This window comes from Zea mays, chromosome 8, assembly GCF_902167145.1.
Source record: "Zea mays cultivar B73 chromosome 8, Zm-B73-REFERENCE-NAM-5.0, whole genome shotgun sequence".
In the NCBI taxonomy this organism is placed as follows: Eukaryota; Viridiplantae; Streptophyta; class Magnoliopsida; order Poales; family Poaceae; genus Zea; species Zea mays.
The window spans coordinates 72,580,928-72,599,013 of NC_050103.1; the positions used below are offsets into that span (position 1 = coordinate 72,580,928).

Here is an 18,086-nt window from a genome sequence, read left to right on the forward strand (position 1 = left end):
CCATTACTGTTGTAGATTGTACTAGTGCTTAAACAATTGTTTTAAGCAGGAGACAAGTTGACTGTATAGCTCACTGGTGGTGCGTGCGCTGAAACCAGAACCAAGCAAGACATCTCTGTACACAAAAAGCTACAGAATAATATATTCTTCTTTTTAAAACCTAACAGTGAAATATAATCTACTAAAATTTCAACACAATATTCTCCCTTTCCAGTTGAAAACAACGCAGAATACTCAATCCAGAATCTCCAATTCCACAGGGCAAGGCCCAAACACAAATAAAAGATTCAAGATTCGGAAGTATCTCTAGTCACAATCTGTCTTTTGGTAACAGCCCAGACAAAGCTGCAGGCTCGAACACCACCCTGAAAATATTCAGAAACGCTGGCAAAGCAGCTTGAAAGAAGCCTCCATTTCAGATTTCACTACCCAGCATCTTCCGGAAGCCTTGCCTGCCTGCCTGCCTGGATGGTTCAAAATATCAGTGGGAATCCTGCATCTTTCTGACGGCTCCGTGCAGATATGATTCCGATCTCCTGATGGCTGGCTCGATCCGCGCTGCACGAATCAAAGCTGCAACTTGCTGCTCCAACGCATCCGACGGATGCAACGCAGACCTTCCCCGCCCGTTCATCTGAATGAAGAAACGGCAGCCACTGGACGGGTCAAGTGGCGGTAGATCAAATCTTAATGCGTGGGACAGTATGCAGATTCCATAACAAGCTGGGAGCAGGATTGGAATGTAGTCAATTCCCTTTCCAGGATCCTTGGAGATGAAAAGCTACATATACCCGCGTAGATATGTTCCTTTGGTCCCCAAGGGGCGTGCGCCGGCTGCTCATCTCCTTTAGAATATGTTCTATGGATTGTACATCGAATGGCCGAGAATGCAAAGAGGTACACGGTGAAAAGAATGGGTGTTCTTCGCCCAAACCCTGTTACCCTCCATCCTCCTCCAGTGAAGTATGCACCAAGTAATATAAATTAAAATTTCCAAATTACATGTGAATCTGTGTTTAAAGTGACAGCATTTTGGTAACTAGTTTCTCAACCAGGTATGAAGCTGATATGGCAATGGACAATGGTCAAGATGGATGTTACAACAAGCTGATACATGCATGGACAACGGTAAACAATGGGCTATCAGATAGAGACAAGAATCTAGGAAGTATGAGCCATGGCATGGAAGCATTCAATCAGAGGTTTCAGGTTTGGTTTGCGCACCTTTGCAGTTCTGACTTTTCAGGAAGCGCGACCTTCAGGGCATCTTGCAGGCCCAGCCACATAAGCCTATTGGCTGACACACACATCTTCCGAGCTATGCGCTCAGACATCGACCTGCATGCCAGTCGTATTTCAGACAATAAAGACAATGGTCCTCCATGCTACAACACTAGCATCTGCAAGGACCTAACAAATATTTACTGAGCTGAGCTTTATCATGCAACAAATACCTTGCTGTACCAGTGCAGTCTCAGAATCACAAGGGTATATAGCTTTGGCATGGACCATAGAGAACATATGCAATTCCCTCTTCCAAGGCCCTGGCAACAGGTGAAATGTATTCTTCAGTCCAAAAGAGACTTAACAAGCCTTGCTTTGGTAGTCGGCACATATTCTTCCAATCTCTCATCATGCAGGAGGCAAGGATACAACCTAGATAAGGTCATTTCATGTGTACAAAAGGGCAGGCTTCGGATTTCCTTTCATTCACCACTCAAAAGTTAAACCCCTTCAATTTTAATCTACCTTGGTGAAGAAGACAGAAGACAACACTCCAATCTTGTTCAGTCTTGGGATATGTGATGAATCGACCTGCCACTTAAGGCGAAGCAAACGAACATGTTAGTCACTAAGGGATTCAGCAGTCACTACTTACAGAGCAAGGCAACCTTGTAACTTTATAGGTCTCTGCAAGTATACGAAACAGCTGCTGGATACAATGACAATACATTTAATTTGATTACTTGCACTGATCTTACCCTCACTCCTGTCTGTCTGCCTATTCATAATGCACACTGTTCTTGCCACCTGGAAAGTGTATGTTTGATCAGAACTTGAGCCATATATAGGAGTTATTAAATATATCACTGATACCGAGAATGTTTCATCACCTCTATAGAGATTAATATATCGCTGATACAGATAATGTTTACATCACTGATACCATATCCAGCATCATGCACCATCAGCCATCTCAATTCTCAACACACACACAAAAAAAATCTTGAGCTATCAAACACACACACACACACACACACAAAAGTCATAAAGAGGTTTTAAAACATAGAGATTCTACTCTTCTAATTTAGATCACACTGTCTCCATGTCCCTTGGCCCTGAAACCAGCCAACCTTATTCTTCTCAGCCACCTTTAACCCACAATCGTGATTCTATGCAACTTACAGCTCAGAGCTCACACACACACAAGCGCAGCAGGCAACCTCAGGGCCTATAAATAGCAGACCTTGTGACAAGAGATACCAAACCATAAGAGCTTCTGAAGAGCGAAATACTTCAGTCTAGACACTAGATACAGTAAGCCTTAGCGCACCAACAGAGGATACTTCAAATATGTCTGCCTCGCGGAGCTCCTCTCCCAACTCCATGTCACAGTGGAGCCAGAAAGAGAACAAGATGTTTGAAGAGGCACTCGCCTACTATGGCGAGGGCACACCCAACCGGTGGGACAAGGTGTCCAGCGCCATGGGAGGCATCAAGTCTGCCGAGGAGGTGCGCTGCCACTATGAAAATCTTGATTACGACGTCAAGATGATTGAGTCAGGCAATGTGCCGTACCCCAAGTACAAGACACAGGGATTCTGGACCCGAGGTAAAGTCCATGGCACTTCGAAAGCAAACTGGAAACTTATAACATAAGGGCTTTTTTCTGTACTGATAAGCTTTTGGTTAACTATATGGATGCTTGTTGGTGATAGTCATAAGAAGCAGGCCTCGGGCTAAGAGTAATTCAGTCACCATACCATATTTTTTTATGAATAGGTCAACATGCATCGCTACGATGGCTCAAGAATTCAGACACTCGAGCGTCTGAGTGTTTTATGTTCTTTAGCTGTTCCATTCCATACATGGGTGACCACATCAACATTGTATAGGCCAAATTGCAGACATCCTTGCCTTTGGATCTAATTACTCGGTGTTTGTCCACTAATGCCCACTAATAGTCTGGGATCCAAACCTAGTACTATGACAAATATCTCCTACCTCCAATAGAAAAGTTTGGATCTTGCACTCTAATCCCTCATGCATCCAGCTTGCACCCGACATGCAGTTCTCATATTACTCTAGAAGTCACAACTTATGCCAAAAGGGCATCTCCATGGCCTTTTTAGCGTGTGACTAGGCAAGCTTTGGGTAGTTCTTTGTTGTCCTTTCTTTTGTTTTTTTTTTCAAGTGGGTGATTTCTGGTAGGGAGGTCTTTACTAAAAAGCTATAGTAGCAGCTTCAACCGAAATCAGTACAAGCACATATCACATAGTACAAATTAGAATAAATGCTTACAATTCAGAGAAGCTTACGGTGTGCATATTGACTTTTGCTTTCAGGTTAAAAAATGTTGGAGGCTCAAAGAGGCAGAAAACAAAGCTCTACGGATCCAAGAAGGAACCAAAGGAAATCCAGCTCTGGTTGGAGAATAAAATGATGAACCAGTGTGTATATGTCAATATGTGTATAGTATAGTTTATGATCAAGTTTATGTCTGTCTACCTGTGGTTGTAGGATCCTAGTGTACATAAGATTGATAACCACATGTATTCATTGTCCCCTTGAACTAAAGTTATGGAGGGTGTAAAGTCTAAAAGTCATGTATTTATGCAAATTAAAAAAACAATGCCTCGTAGCATTCGTTGCCTCAAAAAATTGCTTTAGCAGGACACTATTTTTTTAGCATCGGGTTCAAAAATAGAGGTCGCTAGATCGTGCTCACGAACAACGCAAAGAACCAAATGCTAGAATCACGTACGTTCGAGTCCACCATAAGTCACTGTTAAAGAATCCTCTGTGCATAAAGTAGAATCGAGATGGTGTAACAGTAGAATCTTTAAGTTACATGCATCAATCAATTCAACCCAAAAGTTTAAGCTGATAGTAGGAGATGAGTAATTCACTTATATTATATTTCAACACTTACATCGAGCCTTAGGTCTCAGACTAGAGTATGAGCGAGGAACAATTATTTTGTTTAATTGTGGTAGCCAAGATTCAAACTTATGACCTTTGGCTCTAATACCATATTAAGTTTCATGTACCAACCAATTCAACTCAAACGGTTAAACTGATATGAAGAGGTGGTCAATTCATTTGTATTATATTCCAACAAAATCAAAAGCAGCAACATGCTGCACCCTAGCAACAAAAACTTTATTCCAACTATTTCATATCTATTGCTCTAAGATGTACAATCAAGTCATGACTGAATAATGATGTGGAATGAATGATATACATGAAAGGAAGAAAAAGCATATAATTTCCAACCACAAAATCGACTGTTTTCTAATAATCAGGATAGGGAACCCTTATGCTCCACATAGTTGCATATGTAATAAAATTACAGGCTTACAAGATAATAGCATCTGAAACCAATCAACTTCAGTTGTGACTCTGCAAGGACCCTGATTTGAACATAGACAGTGTCACAAATCCAGGACACCATCTACCCCAGAATCATCTAAATTTAACAGATTTGGGACGACAAACACATAAGACCATCACTTACATGTACATACCTAGCTAGCCAACCACTCGCCGACTGACCAGTACGGCCTCCACCGCTCGCACAATACCGCCATCTCCTCCCGATTGGGCAGCGCCTTGAGCTTGTACAGCTGAAGCTGCACCCTTGCGAACGCCGAGGTCGCCGCACGACAGCACGTGGGATGCCTTGCGGCCGCAGACGCCGATGGTACGTGTTGACACCTTTTTCGTGCGTCAATCACTCAACACGAACCAGCGAACGGTCCGTGGCCGGAAGCCGAACGGTCCGCGGCCTGGTGCGAGGCTAGAATTTCTTGTCTGACGACTGGACGGTCCGCGCCCTATGACTGGACGGTCCGCGTGTGCGCAAGGGTGGCAGAAGATCGCCGGCGGCGCCTGGATCTCGCTCCCGGGAGGGACCCCGTCGGGGAGGAGAGATCCTAGGTGATGTCTAGGCTCGGCAGGCCGACATAGACTCCTCTAATCGACGTAGAGTCGAAGAGAAGCGAAGAATTTGGTGATTGGAAGACTAACCTAGAATTAGACTAGAACTACTCCTAAGAATAAATATAAATTGTATTGATTGATGGTTCGATTGATTGATTAAATCGGTCGTATTCCTCTGCTTTTATAGAGGAGGGGGCTGGACCCGTTACCAACAAAATTCCGAGCTTATCCCGAGATTCTCGCCAATAAACATAGCAAGAAACTCGGAACCCTAATCTGTTCTGCGCTTGCGCGGACCGTCCGGCCCACAGGCGCGGACCGTCCGGCCACTCATTTTGGCACCCAACATATGCCCCTCTGCATTTATTGAGACTGTCCATTCCGCTGGCAGGCAGCGACCTAACCATTCCACAGGCGACAGGCGGCGTGCCTGTCCATTCCACTGGCAGGCGGCACGCCCATACTGCTGCGTGCACTACGCTTATCATTACTCGCACGTTACCAAGGAAGCAGCCACCGCATATCAATATTGTGTGCACTGCGGACATCATGGCGCCCGGAGATTGCTCAGGAGTACTTGCATTAGTTACTCATAAAATGTATTCCTTCCGTTATGCTCCTAGGCCCACATGTCGGGGCTCAGCATCCTTGTATGTGCCTCCCTTGAGCTATAAAAGGGAAGACACACAATGTTACAAGACAGACTCTCAGACAGGCTCACAAGCTCTCTCAAGCTCACAGACTGTCATGTGGGGTCTCCCCTATAACCGTCGGAGGCGCGCAAGAGACAGGAGGCGCGCTGCAGAACGAGCAGCAGCCAAGGCCACGTCAGCAGCAGCAAAGGAAAGCCAAGAAATTAGTGGCTAGAAGAAGGAAAGAATCAAAGGGCATGCAGCCGCCACCTCTATAGAAGGAAGGGTGGCTAGAAGAGGAAATAAATTAGTAGAAATCCTAAATCATAGAGATCAGTTTCCTTTTAGTAGAGATCCTAAATCAGAGGAGATTAGTTTCCCCTTTCTGTTGCACCTTAGGCTATACAGCCTTGTAGCTGGCTCCTATGAGAGACAAGCAATAACACAGTCATTTCCTCCCTCATCCCTACCACTCTCAAGCCTTCAGAAGAGGGGTAAAACCTCACCGGAGAAGACGGACCGAGGGTACGACCTACGTAGCCGACGGCCCCCTTCCCTAGACTCTAAGGCCCTTGACAACTTGGTATCACGGTCACGTCGATCCGAGACTTCCAGTTCTTCCGCTACTTCCGCCGCAACCAGCCACCCAGCAGCCCTAAACACCGCCAACCCACACTCATCACCCACCTCCACTGCACCCCAGCCCAGCGCCATGACCGAACCCACCATCGCCGACCTCGCCAAGTTGATCGAGGGGCTCACCGGCAAGATCAATACCCTTCAAACCGACATCGACACGATGAAGAAGGACAAGACGTCGTCCTCGGGCGCCCAGGTGTCGAGCGGCGGTTTCGACGGGCAACACCACACCGATCGGCCACCGCGTTTCCAAAAGTTGGACTTCCCTCGTTACGACGGCAAGTCCGACCCGCTCGTCTTCATCAATCGCTACGAGTCGTACTTCCATCAACAGCGGATCATGGAGGAATTAAAGGTGTGGATGGCCTCCTATAATTTGGAGGACAAGGCCCAACTCTGGTACATGCAGGTCCAGCAGGACAAAGGCATCATGACTTGGCGGCGCTTCAAGGATCTCCTCAACCTCCGCTACGGGCCACCGCTACGATCAGCACCGTTGTTCGAGCTAGCCGAATGTCGGCGCACGGGCACGGTAGAAGAATACCAGGATCGCTTCCAAGCGCTCTTGCCCCATGCGGGTCCGTTGGGGGAGGCTCAACGGGTTCAACTATTCACCAGGGGCTGCTCCCTCCGATCAGCAACCAAGTCCGCCTCCACAACCCCCAAACCCTAGCGGTGGCCATGAGCTTGGCGCGGGAAGTGGAGGTCATGGAACGGGAGCGCCTGACGTTCGCACCCACGGCTGCACCGACCCGGGGGGCCAACGCGCCATGCCGGCTCCAGCTCTGCCGCCGCCGGCGCTTCCTGCCCCTCCAGCGCGGCCTGCGCTCCCAGCTCCTCCTATTGGGGCAGCCTTGGCGCGGTTGGAGACCCAACCAATCAGGCGGCTGTCGACGGAAGAACAAGCGGAACGGCGTCGTCTCGGACTATGCTACAACTGCAACGAGAAGTACTCCCGGGGCCATAACCGGGTCTATCGCCGCATCTTCTTCGTCGACGACGTGATCATCACCGACGAGGAGGAGACAGCCGCTGCAGAACCTAACTATGAAACAGCGGCTCCAGTCTTTTCTTTGCAGGCAGTGGCAGGAGTCCCCATATGCGACACCATGCAAGTCCGGGTGGATCTGGGGACATCGACGCTGGTGGCTCTCTTGGACACGGGATCCACCCACAACTTCATCGGAGAGGAAGCTGCGCGCCGCACGGGCTTGGTCATCCAGCCTCGTTCGCGTCTGACGGCCACAGTGGCGAACGGGGAGCGCATCCTCTGCCCCGGGGTCATTAGGCAGGCCCCGATCTTCATCGCCGCCGAAAGGTTCCTGGTGGATCTCTTCGTCATGCCTCTCGCTGGCTATGATCTGGTCTTGGGGACACAGTGGCTCGTCACCTTGAGCCGGATCATGTGGGACTTCACAGCACGCACCATGTCGTTCACACGACACGGGCGGGAGGTCTGCTGGACCGATGTGGCGACCGTCCGCGCACCGCGTCTCGCAGCGACCGCGGCGGGCGATCCCCTCATCGAGGGGCTGCTCGACACGTTCGCCGATGTCTTCGCTGCACCGACAGGACTGCCACTAGTACGTGCTCGAGACCATGCTATCGTCCTCAAGCCGGACGCAGCGCCGGTGGCTGTGCGTCCCTACCGGTACCCAGCGGCGCACAAGGATGAGTTGGAGCGACAATGCGCGGAGATGATGGGCCAAGGCATCGTCCGCAGGAGTGACTCGGATTTCTCATCGCCGGTTATCCTCATCAAGAAGCCAGACGGCTCCTGGCGGTTCTGCATCGACTACAGAGCGCTGAACGCATTCACCATCAAGGACGCATTTCCGATTCCAATGGTGGACGAGCTACTGGACGAGCTCAACGGTGCCGCTTCTTCACGAAATTAGACCTGCGATCAGGGTACCATCAGGTACGCATGCGGATGGCGGATATCCACAAGACGACTTTTCGTACCCACGACGGCCTCTACGAGTTCCTGGTCATGCCATTCGGCCTGTGCAACGCACCGGCGACATTCCAAGCTCTCATGAACGATGTGCTCAGGCCATTCCTACGTCGATTTGTTCTGGTGTTTTTTGACGACATCTTGATATACAGCTCCTCCTGGGCCGAGCACCTGTGTCATATCCGGGCGGTGTTGACAATGCTACAGCAGCATCAGCTCTTCGTCAAGCAGTCCAAGTGTGCGTTCGCTGTACCATCGGTGGCTTACCTGGGCCACGTCATCTCCGCTTCCGGCGTGGCCATGGATCCCGCCAAGGTGGAAGCAGTCAGGGACTGGCCACAACCCCGGTCGGCGCGGGCGGTTAGGGGCTTTTTAGGCCTTGCAGGCTACTACCGCAAATTCGTCCATGATTACGGTGTCATAGAGGCACCCCTGACAGCGCTGCTCAAGAAGGAGGGCTTCTCCTGGATAGAGGAGGCCACGACAGCATTTACGGCACTGAAGACAATAGTCACTTCGGCACCGGTCCTCGCGCTACCAGACTTCACCAAGCCATTCATCGTCGAGTGCGACGCGTCGACCCATGGGTTTGGGGCGATGCTCATCCAGGACGGCCACCCCATCGCCTTCTTTAGCAGGCCAGTGGCGCCCCGACACCGCTCTCTCGCTGCATACGAGAGGGAACTCATCGGACTCGTCCATGCCGTCCGGCACTGGCGACCATACCTATGGGGGCGTCGGTTCATCGTACGCACCGACCACTACAGCTTGAAGTTTCTCCTCGACCAACGGCTAGCTACCATTCCCCAACATCACTGGGTGGGCAAGCTGTTGGGGTTTGACTTCAGTGTCGAGTACAATCCAGGCGCTCAGAACGGGGTGGCAGACGCCCTGTATCGCCGTGACACGCCAGAGGGTGCAGTCCTAGATGTGTCAGCGCCACGCTTCGACTACATTGCCCAGGTGCGGCAAGAACAGGCCAGCCACCCGGTGGTAGTGGCACTCAAGGAGGAGCTGACAGCAGGCTTACGCGGCGCGCCTTGGGCCATTGTCGACGGGCTACTCACGTACGACGGCCGCATCTTCATTCCGTCGGCATCACCGCTCCTCCAGGAGATATTGGCCGCTGTCCATGGGGACGGCCATGAGGGCGTATAGCGCACTCTCCATCGCCTCCATCGAGATTTTCACTTCCCCGACATGCGCCGCGTGGTGCAAGACTTCATCCGAGCATGCTCGACCTGCCAGCGCAATAAGTCGGAGCACCTCCTGCCGACTGGGTTGCTGCTACCCTTGCCTGTCCCGACGGACGTTTGGTCGGACATCGGCCTCGATTTCATCGAAGCTCTACCACGTGTTCACGGCAAGTCCGTCATCTTGACGGTGGTGGATTGCTTCATTAAGTACGCACACTTTATTCCCCTGGCTCGCCTGTACTCTGCTGAGACTGTGGCACAGGCGTTCTTCTCCGACATTGTACGTCTCCATGGCATGTCACAATCGATCGTCTCTGATCGCGATGCCGTGTTCACCTCCATGTTCTGGCAAGAACTAATGAGGCTCATGGGCGCCAAGCTTCATATGTCATCAGCATTCCACCCATAGTCCGATGGACAGACGGAGGCGGCCAACAAAGTCATCGCCATGTACCTTCGCTGTTTCATGGGAGATCGGCCGCGTGAGTGGCTGCCTTGGGCAGAGTACACATACAACACGGCGTACCAGTCTTCGCTCTGCGACACACCCTTCCATGTGGTGTACGGTCGACATCCCCCATCCATCCGGTCCTATGAGGTGGGGGGATACCCGGGTGGCAGCAGTGGCTAAGACGATGGCAGAGCGGGAAGTATTCCTGGAGGATGTACGACTTCGCCTGGAGCAGGCTCAGGCTGTGCAGAAACGGTTCTATGACAACAAACACCGGGAGGTGGCCTACAACGTGGGGGACTGGGTCCTGTTGCGTCTCCGCAATCGGCCGATGGCTTCCATGTCCCTGGCACAGAAGGGAAAGCTACAGCCTAGATTCTTTGGGCCCTATTGTGTCACCGAAATCATCAATGACGTCGCGGTCCGCCTAGCCCTACCACCAAAGGCCAAGATTCATGATGTGTTCCATGTGGGGCCCTTGAAGAAATGGGTGGGCGCACCACCGACCTCTACCCCGGAGCTGTCTGAGTTGCTCCATGGAGCGGTGGTACCCGAGCCTGAACGGGTGGTGCTTTCCCGCCTCGCGAGGGGGATAAAAGAGGTCCTGGTGCGTTGGAAGGGTCAGCCGGCCTCTGCTGCAACTTGGGAAGACTGGGAAGATTTCATCGCCAAGCACCCGTCGTTTCAGCTCGAGGACGAGCTGCGAGTCGAGGGGGAGAGATGTCATGTGGGGTCTCCCCTATAACCGTCAGAGGCACGCAAGAGACGGGAGGCGCGCTGCAGAACGAGCAGCAGCCAGGGCCACGTCAGCAGTAGAAAAGGAAAGCCAAGAAATCAGTGGCTAGAAGAAGGAAAGAATCAAAGGGCATGCAGCCGCCACCTCTATAGAAGGAAGGGCGGCTAGAAGAGGAAATAAATTAGTCGAAATCCTAAATCATAGAGATCAGTTTCCTTTTAGTAGAGATCCTAAATCAGAGGAGATTAGTTTCCCCTTTCTGTTGCACCTTAGGCTATGAAGCCTTGTAGCTGGCTCCTATGAGAGACAAGCAATAACACAGTCATTTCCTCCCTCATCCCTACCACTCTTAAGCCTTCGGAAGAGGGGTAAAACCTCACTGGAGAAGACGGACCGAGGGTACGACCTACGTAGCCGAGGGCCCCCTTCCCTAGACTCTAAGGTCCTTGACACAGACTCAATACAACACACCGACAGTGGAGTATGGTGTTACGCTCCGGCGGCCTGAACCACTCTAAATCCTCATGTCCACTCGTGTTCATCGACCATCTAGCATACATGCAAAACGCTTAGGCCCCTCCTCATCTTAGGATTTAGTGCGGGTGCGTTCCGCCACCCGGCCGGAGATTTTCCTCTCCGACATTTGGCGTGCTAGGTAGGAGCTTTGGCATTAGGTTTTCGCCTGTTTTCCTGTTCGACACAATGGTCCAGATCATCGAGCACCGCGCCATGACTCCTGAGGATTTCCTGATGGAGGAAGAGGTTGTGTCTTCCATGTTGCGGGCCTCCAACCGCCCTGCGCCTGGAGCTGCTACTGTGCGCGCTGCGCTGCAGCACACGCCTGCGCAGACATCCTGGGCTCCATCAAGGGCTGCTCCTAGGGCGTTGTCTGCAGCCAGGGAGTTGCTGCGTCACCCTCCGAGTTCCACAGCTTCGTCGAGAGCCATGAAGCAGTGGCATGACGATGTCGATCGTCTCTTGGCATGGCGCATTCTGGCTCGGCCAGGTCCAGGCCTCGGTCATTCCGGCGTCAACGCGAGGCGACGGCGTCCGTGCGCTCACCCTCAGTGAGGGGTGCACAGACCGACGACCTGCGGGCAGAACTCAACCGCAGGCGTGCGGGCGAGGATGTTCGAATCTCTCTAGAGAGGGCGCGGGAGCGCCGACAAAACTTCGAGGGTCGCGAAGATGCTCGAGTCTCTCTAGAGAGAGTGCATGAGCGCCGGCAAAACATCGAGGGTCGCAGCCTCGATCAAGACTTCGCTGCGGTCGCACCGCAAACTCCAGCGAGTGCCCGGATCTAGGCAGGTGTCCCATTGGCCAGCGTGGGCTGCGCCGCACTGGCGGATCATCTCCGCGCGGCGACTTGGCCATCCAAGTTCCAGCCACACCTACCGGAAAAGTACGATTGTACGTCAAACTCGTCGGAATTCTTGCAGGTATACGTCACTGCTATTACGGCAGCAGGTGGAGACACTGCTGTAATGGCAACATACTTCCATGTAGCCTTGTCTGGGCCGGCCCGGACCTGGCTCATGAACCTCACCCCAGGATCGATCTACTCCTGGGAAGAGCTCTGTGCGCGGTTCACAGCGAACTTCGCCAGTGCTTATCAGCAGCACGGTGTGGAGGCTCACCTCCATGCAGTGAGTCAGGGATCTGGGTAAACTCTCCGGGCTTTCATCTCCTGCTTCACCAAGGTACAAGGGACTATACCTCGTATTTTCTGATGCTTCCATCATCACCGCTTTCCGCCAGGGGTGCGTGATGAGAAGATGCTGGAGAAGTTGGCCACGCATGACGTGGAGACTGTCACCACGCTCTTTGTTCTGGCCGACAAATGTGCCAGAGCTGCCGAGGGCCGGGCATGGCACTCGGCACCACAGACCGGAGTTACCCAGACGGGTGGCTCGGGTGTCGTAACCCAGGGCGGCAACAACAACAACAAGAAGAAGAACCACAGCCACGAGAGGCTGCAGTCTGCTGCTCAGGTCATCGCAGCTGCGACTGGGGCCGGAACAAGCGCAACAAGCACCCACGGCCAGAGGGAGGCAACAGTGGGTCATGCCCTGTGCACCCCAACAGTCGCCATAGCGCCTTGGAGTTTCGCGAGATCATCAAGCTCGTGAAGCGCGTCAGTGAACTACGCAAACAGGCTTCCAAGGATGGCTCACCGCCTCGTCGCCGGCCTGGCAAGGAGAAGGTCGACGAAGGTGATGTGGCCATGGGAGAACGGGACCTCGGGTATCAGTCACCTGAGGGGGTCCTCAAGGACGTTTTCACTGGAGACTCCGACTCCGGTGATGACAACGACCACCGCAAGAAGTTGTACGTGATGTACGGCAAGAGCTGGGAGCTCACCTCTCGCAAGAACGTCAAGTCCCTGCACCGGGAGGTCCTTTCGACGGTCCCAGAGGTTCCAAAGGCTGCTCCACATCAGCGGTGGAGGAGCACCACTATCTCCTTCAAGGCATCCGACTGCCCCAAAAACATGGCAGGGGCCGGTATATTACCGCTCATCACCGCCCCTGTCATTGCCAACATGCGGTTGCACCATGTTCTGATTGACGGTGGGGCTAGGCTCAACGTCATCAGCCATGCTGCATTCAAGCAGCTGCAGATCCCAGAGTCTCGACTAGGACCCTCTCGTCCATTCTCCGGAGTGGGCCCACAACTGGTGTATCCCCTTGGGAGCATCGCACTCCCGGTTACATTCGGGACTGAGGAAAACTTCCGCACAGAAAACGTCCAGTTCGACGTTGCGGAGGTTAACCTCCCATTCAATGACATCATAGGTAGGCCGGCCCTGTACCGGTTCATGGCTATTTCCTATTACGGGTATTTGGTCCTCAAGATGTCATCCCCAGCTGGGGTCCTCACCGTGCGGGGCAACCGCGCCGCTGCACTTGCAGCTGTCGAGAAGCTGCACGCTCTGGCGGCAGAAACTGCTCGCCCGGATGACAGAGGGAGTGACCCCTCGTCCTCCGGTATCAAGGCGCCTACCAAGGTGCCAAAGGTGCGGCCATCCGGAGCAGACAACGTCCCCGTCAAGGCCATCCGGCTCAGCGCAGATTCCCCCCAGACCACTCGCATTGCGGGTGATCTAGAGGAAAAATAGGAACTCGCGCTCGTCGCCTTCCTCCAGGCAAATGCAGACGTGTTCGCATGGGAGACGTGGCAGATGCCTGGGATCCCTAGGGAGGTGATCGAGCACCATATGAAGATCCACCTGACGCCAAACCGGTGAGTCAGAAGCCTCGGAGACAGTCCATTGAGCGGCAGGACTTCATCCGTATGGAGGTCCGGAAGCTACTGGACGCTGGCTTCATCGAAGAGGTTCATCACCCAGTGTGGCTGGCCAATCCAGTCATCGTCCCAAAGGCAAACGGGAAGCTTCGGATGTGTATCGACTACACCAGCCTTAATAAAGCTTATCCCAAGGACCCGTATCCACTTCCACGTATAGATCAAATCGTGGATTCTACCTCCGGGTGCGACCTCTTGTCCTTCTTAGATGCTTACTCTGGTTTCCATCAAATCCATATGTCTAGGGAAGATAAGAAGCATACCGCTTTTGTAACAGTGGATGGGCTTTACTGCTATGTCGTAATGCCTTACGGTCTAAAAAACGCCTTGTCGACATTTGTGCGGGCGATGAGTAAGACTTTCGGGGACCTGATTAGGGACAACGTGGAAGTGTACGTCGATGACATCGTAGTCAATACTAAGAGAGGGTCGACCCTAGTAGAAGACTTAACCCTGGCTTCGACAAGCTGCGGGCAACACACACAAAGCTGAACCCGGACAAGTGCGTCTTTGGTGTCTCCGCAGGAAAGTTGCTGGGGTTCCTGGTTTCGCATCGGGGCATTGAAGCAAACCGAAGAAGATCAAAGTGATTGAGGCGATGAGGCCTCCGGCCCATATCAAGGACGTCTAGAAGCTTAAGGGGTCATTAGCCGCCCTTAGCCGCTTCATTTCAAGGCTGGCTGAGAGGGCACTGCCCTTCTTTAAGCTGTTGCGGAAGTCCGGCCCATTTTATTGGACCGAAGAGGCAGAATAAGCCTTTCAAGAGTTGAAGCAGCACCTGGTGTCCCTACCAATACTGGTAGCTCCAAAACCTGGGGAGCCGTTGTATTTATACATCGCGGCGGCTGCAGTAGCGGTGAGCATGGTGCTGGTCGTCGAAAGGACGACACAAGAAGGCTGGGAACCTGAGGGCTCGGGACTGGCTACAGGGGTCCGGACCGTTCAGAGGCCGGTCTACTACGTCAGCGAGGTCCTCCATGAAGCAAAGGCCAGGTACCTTGAGACGCACAAACTTCTCTACGCTGTGCTTGTTGCGTCCAGGAAGCTGCGCCACTATTTCCAGGCAGACAGGGTCATGGTGGTGACCTCCTTTCCGTTAAGGGCCATCCTCCATAACTCTAACGCCAGAGGCAACATCGCCAAGTGGGCTGCGGAGCTCGCTGAGTTCTAGCTGGACTTCCAGCCTCGCCACGCCGTCAAGAGCCTGGTCCTGGCTGACTTCATCGTGGAGTGGACACCTCCCCCGAGTGCCCTTGGGGGTCCGGATCCCGATTCGGACCCCACACCTGCGATGCCCAGGGGTCTGGTCTTCACCGAGCCCACCTAGACACTCTTCTTCGATGGATCCACCCGTCAGCAGGGTGGCAGAGCCAGAGTGTCACACTTGGGTTTTAGGGGTCCAAAGCCCGGGCGCGAACATAATCACCAGGTGTGCTGGGACCAAATCTCACACATATGATGAATCATGGCACAGGATCGAATGTCACAACTTTACTATATAATAGAAGTTCTGTACAAAATAAACAATTACATTATAAAGAGACAACGGTCCAGCAACCCAAAGTTGACTGGGAGACGACGACCTAGATCTCTCACGAACACATCACCACATCCTCCAAGCGCCTCATCCTATATATGGTACCTGTTCTTGACCTGTGGGGGGTGTGAGACAGCAAGAGTGAGCTCACATACGTTTATCACTCAACAAGTTGTGGGAAAAAATGTGCATGAACTCGCCAAAGGTGGGAGCTCACGTGAAGTGTAAGGCTTACCAAAGAGGATGGTTAGAGCTGAGCATTGCTTTTAAAGTTGGTCAAAATTTTATTAGCAGTTACTAAGTATAAGTAAATACCAACCCAATTAAGAAAAGTAATAACATCACCTGCGATGCAATGCATATGACAAATTGAATTTAGTTCCATAAATTAATCATGTGAGGGCCCGAGCTGCTCATGACCGTGAGCACGGCTAGTATACCAGTTTTACACTCTGCAGAGGTTACACATCTTTACCCACAAGTCATGTTACCCATCTGCTAAGGGATCGCGACTTCCCATACACCTCTACTGAGGAGGCGAGGCAGGGTAACACTACGAGGCCTTTACAAAGTTCCACTAGCTTCAGAAAACCCGCTACAGTTTATAGAAAGCTCCAATGCAGGGATCCCTCGCATGATCGCCATCGCAGCAAAATCATCCCAAGGACCTCCCTACACTGACCACTCCCCTACTGCCCTTGCCCCTTTCGGGTAAGGTAGTCTTCCACTAGCTTTCCTAATTAATCAGCCAAGGGCGTCCATAAACCCTTGTGGTAGCACTGTTTTCCCGGGTGGTCGCTCCATGTTCCAATTAACATAATTATCTTATCATGAACAGTAAAAATAAACAGATAATAAAAGTGTGATCATGAATAATGTATCTTCATACCCAAAACCACATAAAGCACTAGCAAGTACTACCCAAAAAGTTCAGTGGTAAACAAGGTATAAAGATAATCAAACTAGGGTAACCTATTGGGTCCCATCAAAATTAACCTATGCAGATCATTATGATTAATTAGAACATGAGTGGGTAAAAAGAAGTGATCAAGGTCACAACTTGCCTGGCACTTGAGATTCCAGGTACCAACTTGTTCAGATGACACGTGTCCTCACCGTTAGTCGTAGCAATACAAACAAACATTGTATAGGCAAAAATTAACATTACACCAAACATAAGAATAAACTGTGTGATAATAATCTACGCGCCAAAACGAGATCGTAGAAATAAGAACCATTAAATTCGGAGCTACAGTTATTAAGTTATGAATTTTCGAAATTATTTAGTGCTTAGAATATATTAATCCTAATGAACAATTTTAATTCAAGTTTCATGGCTAAACAGTGTTACTGGTTGGTAGACAATATTAATACAAAATTAATTAAACTGGAATGGATCAATTCGGACTTAATATGAATTTTCTACGAATTAAACAAGTTTCTGGAATTATTTTGTATTAAAATCATTTTCTATAATTAAATTTCTATTTCCATTGTTCTCTGGACTGGGCATCAAAAACAAAGAAATGCAGGGGCTAACTCGAAATATTTCGCAGACTCAGGCTTCCCACATATGGACGGCGGGTTGATTCTGTGAAAGTACAGGGGCTCTTTTACAAAACTGGATCGACGAAGGGGTATCTTCGATCGCCAGCCATCGGATCCCGATCCAAAGGCTCATAATAGATCGTGAAGCAGTACACGGTAGGCACCATAGGATCCAAGATTCACGGTCCAAAATCTCTCTCCCGCATTAAACCGTTCGGACCCTTGGATTTCCAATCCTCAGTGGATAACAAACCTCTTACCTCAATTCTTCATCGCGCATCCAACGGTCCTCCACCATCTTCTTCACGCGAGGCAAATTGAGTTGTGGCTGTTTCCAGCCCGCGGCGGTGTCCACCGGCGAGGAGTCTGAGCAGCACCGGTGATCCCCTCCCAGCGCCAGAGCTCCCAGCCGATCGTTGACTCCACGACAAAGTCTTCCCCCGTCGATCAACGAATCGAGGCCAACCATCTCGCGCTCGTTGAGGATCCACACAAGAGCGCACTTATCTCTCTCCATCACGACGCTCAGCGGATCGATGGCGTCCCCCAACACCGATGAGGAATCTCCACCAGCCCACGACGTCTTCTGTCGGTTTGAGGCTGAAGCAACTCCCTAACATGCACGCGAAGGTCCCAGATAGAGATGGCAATGGGTACCCGAAACCCGAAACCCGGTGGGTTTTTACCCCATTAGGGTACGGGTTTGGGTCAGTTTTCATACCCATGAGTTTGTTAATGGGTATAAATCTATACCCGACGGGTTTATGGGTACGGGTTTGTTCCTATAGTATCCAAACCCGTGAACCTGTGGGTTTTTTAAACCCGACCAAACCTAGTGCATATTGTCATTTTATTTTATAAACGAACAACAAACTTGTTATTCCTTATTACTTCATATTTTTTATCAATTGGTGAATGTAT

At 51.2% G+C, this 18,086-nt stretch overlaps 1 protein-coding gene across 1 annotated transcript; it reads left to right on the plus strand.

Annotated features, from left to right (window-relative positions):
• The first annotated feature begins 2,485 nt into the window (after positions 1-2,485).
• Positions 2,486-3,874, plus strand: LOC100280998 (uncharacterized). Its single transcript, NM_001153917.2, has 2 exons — positions 2,486-2,833; positions 3,567-3,874. Exons 1-2 carry the CDS (start codon positions 2,575-2,577, stop codon positions 3,569-3,571), a joined length of 264 nt encoding a protein of 87 aa, NP_001147389.1. The 5' UTR covers positions 2,486-2,574; the 3' UTR covers positions 3,572-3,874.
• The last annotated feature ends 14,212 nt before the right edge of the window (positions 3,875-18,086 follow it).